General features: G+C 45.0%; 1 protein-coding gene across 2 annotated transcripts in view; it reads right to left on the minus strand.

Annotated features, from left to right (window-relative positions):
* dnah9 (dynein, axonemal, heavy chain 9) overlaps window positions 1-9,035 on the minus strand; it is a 147,006-nt gene that overhangs the window by 18,178 nt on the left and 119,793 nt on the right. Inside the window, exons 71-73 of one of the 2 annotated variants that reach the window (XM_031873863.1) lie at window positions 3,395-3,622; window positions 686-877; window positions 365-556 (exon numbers count right to left, since the gene is read on the minus strand). In XM_031873863.1, coding sequence (XP_031729723.1) covers window positions 365-556; window positions 686-877; window positions 3,395-3,622 — 612 coding nt within the window. Of the gene's footprint in view, window positions 1-364; window positions 878-3,394; window positions 3,623-9,035 lie in introns of both variants that reach the window. The other variant, XM_031873862.1, reaches the window with a different exon arrangement.

The following is a 9,035-nucleotide window of genomic DNA, read 5'->3' on the forward strand; positions in this document are numbered from 1 at the left end:
GGAACGACACACACTGCAGCTGCTCTGTGGAAAGTTATTTCATGTCTTTTTATTGGGCATCAACCTTACTTTTACACACATATTATCAAATGAAACACTCAAGTTGCACTCCCGTGAGACGAAGATGAGACGCACACCTGCACAGAGCCGGTGCAGACATCTGCATATATCAAAATGGGAGCTTATCTGTTGTGTGAGACGTGAGAGTGAAAAACACATCTAATACACTTGCAGTCAAGCTGTAACCAATACAGCTGTAGTGGTTGCAGACTCACCTGGTACAGATCTGCACTCTGCTTGTTTTAAATTTGAATTTACTTTTCATGGAATGGAAAGGCTATGAATTGGTCTGAGTCTGCCTCACCTGGTGGTAGCCGTTGTAGTCCATGTTTCCAGGTAAGGGGAAGCCAGGTGCTAGGTGCAGCTCTCCCTCCATCATCTCGGGCTTGATAAATTCCTCAAGGTAGGTCCGACACAGACGGCGGTCCCAGTCGTCCGTGATGTGACCACCATACATGATCTCGCCGAACAAGTATCGCAGGTCATCATATGGCACCTGGTAATTAGAGTGGGGTTGCTGCTTTGCTAGAGAGTGGCTTGTGGTGTTTAGATTTCCATTTAAGATTACAAATAGGGGTCTTTGTAATCTATTGCCCAGAAATAAAAGAAAAACAGAAACATCTACCTTAGGATTGGCCTCCAAGTAATTGTAGAGGACATTGATAGAAATGGTGAGGTCTCCAGTGTTAAAAGGGTAAGATCTGTTCCAGCCCTGAGGACCAAACTTTCTCCTCTCTGCCACCACTGCATGGAAGTAGCACAGGGCGAACAAAATGCTCTTAAACTCATTCTCCCGCGCACACATCTCCAGCGTGTCCTGGAACACAAAAAAACAAAGAGCATCCTAAACTGTACCACTGCATTAACATTAAGATGCACGGCCGTGGCATGTTACAGGTAAAAAGTAGTGGCAGGCAGCCCTGTAATTGTTTGTATTTCGTCAAATCCCCAGTGTTTCCCCACACTGACAGACAGACAATGAGATGACTCGATGGCTATAAACTATGAGATTCCCTTTTAATTGTCACAAGTTGTCACGCGCTTTCAGCCTCCAACCGTCTCCTGCGCTCATTATTCCAGACAAGCAAAAAAACAGAATGGATGTAAATGGCACTGTAATCTCTGGGGGAGAGACGGTTAAATAAGAATGCCAAAAACCCCTATGGAAATAGAAAGGCTAAATTCTCTTTATTCCAGCATGTGTCATGGTGAGTGCCACGGTGAAGACCCTCTCAGTGCCCTGGGGGAGCTGACTCCTATGATGCACACGCATGTGCAGAAAAGTAGAGTTTAGACTGACTACCGCTCTCTCACACACACACACACACACACACACACACACACACACATATTTAGTTAATATTCTGCTCAATACTCCTCTGCTCAACCCAGCTGAAAGAGATGCATAGCCTCCCTATTCATGACCTGTGGACTGGAGAGAAAAGGCATCCAGTGAGACTGCAGAGAGGACACACAGGCATGCACATACGCTGAAAAACACACCTCAATATCTCTGAACTGACAGATGTGAAAGATTAGCATCAGGATATGCATGAGTCTGAATTACCAGAAAAAATGATATGATAAACTAAACGATTAGTTTCAGCCAACGGGGAATTGAAAATCCTTTACAGCTTATTTCACATAGCTATTGTGCAAATGTTTTCTTAGTAAAAACCTAAACCATTGTCCCAGACTTTAACTGTAGCCCTCCCAGACTCCATCGTAGATCAGCAGTAGAAAAGTGAAAAGGTCAAGAGGGAAGAAACTGTCATTTCTCTGGCTTAGTGCTGGCTTTAGCCACGCGGGTGGGCTACTACAGAGAGTTAGCCTAACATTGATTAGCTTTCACTGAGGACTGTCACAACCCGGCTCTTAGGCCATGACAAATATTGACAAGACACAAGAGATGGTGCTAAAGTAAAGTAAGTAAAGTTTATTTTAACTAAATAAAGAAGTAATTACCGTTGTGAAGTGTGTCAGTCAATAACATCAGTAATGTGAATGCGTGTGTGATGAAGTGTGGGGTGTCAGTGAAACCAAAGAAGACCACAGCCAAAATATAACCGGCAGCTACTGGCAGAGCTCACTCCACGTAAGCCGGAGAAAGACCCGGGGGCAGAGCAACACTGGAGCAGGGCTTTATGCTCCAGGACCAGGTGCTCTGCATCAGGCAATCAGCCACGTCTGTGTACTGTGAGGGCCGTCACAGTACACATGACTGGAATATTGCCCCGTCCTTACCTCAATGGACCTCACTGTGGGTCTGCATAAGGTAGGGCTCACAAGCACGTAGCGCTTATAAGGCAGATAGACATCGGAAAACTAAGGATCGTGGAAATGGACCGGGAGGAAGCTGAGCACTCAGGTAATGGTGCAGAGGAAGATGCATTGGCAGCAAAGCACTGAGGTAATTGTAGGGCTAAGATGGAGAGGAGAAGTGATAAGGTGGAGAAAAGGGAGAGGCCACTGCAGCACACTGATCCATTCTAAATTTAGAGACTGCAGAACGGCCAGGAGCACATTGTCTGGACTCTCTCCAATAACAAACACAAAAAGTGTCCGACAGACTTCATTGTGATCTCAGTCCTCATGTAACGTATCAATACCTCCCTGCAGAATGGAACCACACACAGGTTTGATGACCTTCACATCTGTCCTCCATGGGTCGGAGGCAATTCCACAGTGAGTGAAAGGTGACTCCCCCCCATCTGCTCGCTCCTACATTTCTGCAAATTGGCAACTTGATGAGAAATCTGGAGTGAAAATTGCCACATGTTGCCTCAGCTGCCACTCATGGCAAACATGAAAATAAGTTCTTCAAGTATCTGTAGCCCTTTCATTCTAAAGATTCATGAAATGGGCACTTTAAGTGATAATGGAATCACTTCTTAGAAAACAATGCATCTGGAGTTGTGACCTTGTGCTACATAGTGCGTGTAACTTAAGAGTCCAATTAATAAAATGATCACTGCTTTTGCAACTATCCTTCCACAGAGGTCTATCAAATCAAACTGGTTTATGACTAAGACTGGACAGATTTCAAAAGGAAATAGTCATGTTCAAGAAGTAATGATATCTTTTGATGGGACCTTTACAATCAAAAAGCCACTTTCAGAGTGGTATTTGAATACATACTTCATATAGTTTAGAATTGGAATGTAATTATGAATGACTTGTTGGCAGCACGTTAAAGTTGTATCTGTCTGAGGTGAGGCTAGTTTTAAAGCTGCTTTAATAGATTGTTTTGGCCAGTTGGTAAATGGTTCCAGTTATTTACTTTATCATTATCACATGACATCCAGGAGTGACATCCAACCTCGAGGTGTATTACCTGCGTGAAGTTGTCCAGGGCCTTGTGTAGGTTGGCGTGCATACCAGTAGGCGGTTCATTGGTGATCTTGATGGAGTTCTCCAGAATGCCCTGTGGGATGATGTGGCCCTCAGGGGTGGAGGAGGGCTCTGCACTGACAAACACCCTGAAGTTATTGTGGCTTCCTTCTGCGTGCTGCTCCAGATGTTTCTCTAAAGAACCCAGCCAGCGAGCCACCAAGTGGATATTCTACAGGAAACAGGATCAGCAAGTAAAGGGTTAAGAAAGAAAATGGTATGTTATCAGTAGGCAACAGGCTAGTTGTGAGGCAAGATGAATTCTCCTCTGAGAGGCTAGAGAGCCTAATCTACACCCGGATAATGTTTTCTGTTGGATATCTGTGAAAGTCTGGGCTTTAATGGATAACACATAATAGCTTAATACGGTACTTGATGCTGGAATTGGCCATATAATTTATGTTTGTAATGACAACTAGCAAAAAGGAGCAATTAAAATGTTGCATATTCTTCTCTCTTCACTGTGACTTTGATGTGGCACCAAATTAAATGGTACATAGCACTTGAAACCCATTTCTAGGTTGCTGACATTAAGCGTCCGTTCTCCGGCGTAACTTCAGCCTGACTTTTCTGCACATTCATCTCTCAGTGCGGTGCGGGCAGTGGAGCTGACTTGTACTATCACACAAGCATGGATGAGCTCAATTTTCCATCTCAACTGTCCTGACACTTACAGGATATCCTGTGAATGATAAGGAGTCAGCCAACCCCCCCCCACATCTCACTATGCAGCACTGCCCATTCCCTAAATCTAATTAGAGCACTAATAACTCTAGTCATTAATTCATAAGCCTCTTTACTTTCTCATTTCCCTTTGCTCTCCATATTTAATCTTTAAGCTAGCCTTCTTTCCAAGCGACGGGACATGTCAGGGAGAGGAACGTCAATTTTTAGGAGAGTCGTTGAAAAAAAACAAAAAGAGAGAAAAGTTTTACACTCTGTGCTGGAAGGAGCTCGAAGCTGAGAATGGGATAAGTTAGTTTGCCTCTTAATGCCTTAGAGAATAATGAATGGTATACAAATTAAAAGTTTCAATTCAAGCGCTTTTTCATCAAGTCAGTACAAGTTTTCCTCTTGGCATGTAAATAGTTTGGCAATAAAGAGAGCCAGCAGAGGAAGTCAGAGACTGCCTCAGAACTTGTCACTGTAATGAAACCATTCATCCTGTGGCTGCAGGGGGAGAGGAGGGGGAGGTATGGAGAGAGAGAGAGACAGACCGGCCCACAGACAAACAAACAAGATAGAGTATCAGACACTATTTTATGGCTTTTTAATTAACTTTCAGGTGCAACATTGTTGTTCCTTCAATGTCTTCTTGACAAGGGCCTTCCAGCCCCTGTGATGACTGCACTGATACTACATCAAAGAGTCACCTATTTACATAATAATATAAAAGTTGAATCTAAAACCCATTAGATGACACCACTGGCAAGGTCTCTGATGCATTGCTATCAAACACAACCTGAGGGAAAGGACAATGGCACATGGAGCTGCCTGTCATGCACGCACACACGCACACACACACTGGCTCGAGCAAATATAAACACACGCAGGTGCACGCACACAATTCTTTCTCACAAGCAGAAACATTCGTCAAGGAGCAGCGCCGAGGACAGCTGCACAGCTGGGCTCCCGGTCTGAGGAGGCAGCCCTGCAGAGGAGAAGCAGTCAGACTCCAGACTGACGCAGGAACAAGGCCAACAGGACTGAGGGACAAACAGACTGCCGACACTCAGTAGGCTCTGACAGCAAGACACACGCTGAATGAGTCCAGATTTGAAAATATATTCACACAGTTTGTCATAAAAAATGGGATAAAGTTTGCTGTGGTCTGTCAATTTAATACAATTCAAGTTATTTGTATAACCCAAAATCACAAATTTACCTCAGAGGGCTTTACAATGTGTACAGCAAACGACATCTTCTGTCCCAGGACCCTCACATCGGAACACTCCCCCCAAAAGCCTTTTGCTTCTTATTAGCCTGCACAGATACAATAAGAGTAGTGTAACTGCTTTAAGGAATAGCCCAGTGCTCTGTGTGAGTGTAGCAGAGAGACAGAGAGAGAGAGACATAGAGAGAGACAGAGACAGACAGAGAGAGACAGAGAGAGAGAGACATAGAGAGAGACAGAGACAGACAGAGAGAGACAGAGAGAGAGAGACAAGAGAGAGAGACAGACAGAGAGAGACAGAGAGAGAGAGAGACAGAGACAGAGAGAGACAGAGAGAGAGAGAGAGAGAGCGAGCGAGAGAGAGAAGATTCCGAGAAGAGTAGCTGCACCAGAAATGAGCTTCTAAATTCATCTAAGACTTGGACCTGACAAAGTGAGACAAATTGCAAGATAACCTTCGGATGGTTTTCAAAAGGGATATAGAAGTATCTATATATATATCTATATATACAGTGGGTACGAAAAGTGTTCAGACCCCTTTACATTTTTCACTCTTTTTTTCATTGCAGCCATTTGCTAAAATCAAAAAAGTTCATTTTATTTCTCATTAATGTACACTCAGCACCCCATCTTGACAGAAAAAACAGATGTAGAAATTTTTGCAAATTTATTAAAAAAGAAAAACTGAAATATCACATGGTCATAAGTATTCAGACCCTTTGCTGTGACACTCATATTTAACTCACATGCTGTCCATTTCTTCTCATCCTCCTTGAGATGGTTCTACTCCTTCATTGGAGTCCAGCTGTGTTTAATTAAACTGATTGGACTTGATTAGGAAAGGCACACACCTGTCTATATAAGACCTTACAGCTCACAGTGCATGTCAGAGCAAATGAGAATCATGAGGTCGAAGGAACTGCCCAAGGAGCTCAGAGACAGAATTGTGGCAAGGCACAGATCTGGCCAAGGTTACTAAAGAATTTCTGCAGCACTCAAGGTTCCTAAGAGCACAGTGGCCTCCATAATCCTTAAATGGAAGAAGTTTGGGACGACCAGAACTCTTCCTAGACCTGGCCGTCCAGCCAAACTGAGCAATCGTGGAAGAAGAGCCTTGGTGAGAGAGGTAAAGAAGAACCCAAAGATCACTGTGGCTGAGCTCCAGAGATGCAGTAGGGAGATGGAAGAAAGTTCCACAAAGTCAACTATCACTGCAGCCCTCCACCAGTCGGGGCTTTATGGCAGAGTGGCCCGACGGAAGTCTCTCCTCAGTGCAAGACATATGAAAGCCCGCATAGAGTTTGCCAAAAAACACATGAAGGACTCCCAGACTATGAGAAATAAGATTCTCTGGTCTGATGAGACCAAGATTGAACTTTTTGGCATTAATTCTAAGCGGTATGTGTGGAGAAAACCAGGCACTGCTCATCACCTGCCCAATACAATCCCAACAGTGAAACATGGTGGTGGCAGCATCATGCTATGGGGGTGTTTTCCAGCTGCAGGGACAGGACGACTGGTTGCAATTGAAGGAAAGATGAATGCGGCCAAGTACAGAGATATCCTGGAAGAAAACCTCTTCCAGAGTGCTCTGGACCTCAGACTGGGCCGAAGGTTCACCTTCCAACAAGACAATGACCCTAAGCACACAGCTAAAATAACAAAGGAGTGGCTTCGGAACAACTCTGTGACCATTCTTGACTGGCCCAACCAGAGCCCTGACCTAAACCCAATTGAGCATCTCTGGAGAGACCTGAAAATGGCTGTCCACCAACGTTCAGCATCCAACCTGACGGAACTGGAGAGGATCTGCAAGGAAGAATGGCAGAGGATCCCCAAATCCAGGTGTGAAAAACTTGTTGCATCATTCCCAAGAAGACTCATGGCTGTACTAGCTCAAAAGGGTGCTTCTACTCAATACTGAGCAAAGGGTCTGAATACTTATGACCATGTGATATTTCAGTTTTTCTTTTTTTTAAAATTTGCAAAAATTTCTACATTTCTGTTTTTTTCTGTCAAGATGGGGTGCTGAGTGTACATTAATGAGAAATAAAATGAACTTTTTTGATTTTAGCAAATGGCTGCAATGAAACAAAGAGTGAAAAATTTAAAGGGGTCTGAATACTTTCCATACCCACTGTATATAGATACATATATATCACAGCACAGCTGTGATAGCAGAGAGCAGAGAGATGGAGTACCCTGCTAAATGTAAAAGTGTAACAGCCAGCGAGAAACACAAGGAGAAGACACTACGTGAAAACCCAGAGGTCCTCTTCACTGACTACGCCCAACAAAAAGAAGGAAGGAAGAAGAACAACCTCATTTTCTTCACTGATTCGATTTACATCTCTGTGCAGCAATTATGCATACGTATCCAGTGAGGGCATTGGCTCAGTAGGCAGATTAAAGATGAACACCTTGACAAGGATGACCCTCTGCTTACCATCACATACTACACCAAAGGAAAGGTCATGGTCCAAGGGAATGAAAACAACCTGGAGTCCTTTGAAGAGGTATTCCCACTGTTGAAAGCTGAGATGGACACCAAGAGGATCCATGTCCCCTCTGACAGTGAAGACGATGAGAACCCAGTAGAGAACCTCACCACCTTGTCCATCTCTGCCAGCTCCACCAACAAGCTGAAGGAGAATATGGCCCTGCTGGAGCTGGACTTTGCTGAATTCAAAGAGCTGACCCAGGCCAGACTGTCTGACCCCCCCAGACAACACTCTGCAACAGCTTAAAGAGGAGCTCCAGCAGCTCAAGAGAGACAACCAGGCCTTGGCATCTGACCTCAGAGGAAGTCTAGAGACACTCAAACAGGAGAACATTGTGCTCTGTACTCAGTTAGCCAAAGTGAAGGAGGATGCTGAGAATAAAGAAAGGAGCTTCACCAGACAAATCCAACGCCTGACAGACCAACTCTCATCCGTCCCCATAATGACAAGTACAGACACACAAACTCTCCCTGCCAGTGTCCCAAACCCCTGCCTTGTCTCTGTCCCATCCCCTCTGCTCTACACCCAGCCCAGCAACACCCTGGCACCTCCTGATACATCCACACAGCCAGCTACCAACAGCCAGCTCTGCCCATCCCAGCTTTCCTCCACTCAGCCGGAAGAGCAAGCCCCACAAGTGGTCCTGCTGGCTGACACTAATGGGAAATTCCTGGACACAAATAAGCTTTTTCCTGTTAAAAAAAGTGCTTTCTAAACACTGTAGCACCACAGGCCAGGCAATGAAGCTGTTGAAAAAGGAGACCCTCAAGAGCCCTCAATACATGGTGATCCACACAGGAACAAATGACCTGCACAGCCTCCGTAAGAACACTGCTGAGGCAGTGAGGAAGATGGCAGAGCAGGCCAGTAAGGAATTCCCTGACACCCGCATTGTGATCTCCACCCTGCTGCCTAGGACAGACACCCCTCCTCATGTCATCCATGACATAAATATGGAAATCAGAAGAGGATGTGCCCCCTTACCCAATGTCCACCTGGCCCTCCACCCAACCGTTGGCACCTGGGACCTCTATGATGGACTCCATCTACACAAAGAAAGGATGGGGATATTTGCAAATATCTTCAAAGACACGGCCCTGGGACACAATCCTTCCACCCCCTCCGTTACTAGGAGCTTCAGAGACTATCCCAGACCTCCCAGACCGCCCAGATCTCCCAGAACTCCCCCC

This window comes from Anarrhichthys ocellatus, unplaced genomic scaffold (assembly GCF_004355925.1).
Source record: "Anarrhichthys ocellatus isolate YVR2014 unplaced genomic scaffold, GSC_Weel_1.0 scaffold76, whole genome shotgun sequence".
Classification (NCBI taxonomy): Eukaryota; Metazoa; Chordata; class Actinopteri; order Perciformes; family Anarhichadidae; genus Anarrhichthys; species Anarrhichthys ocellatus.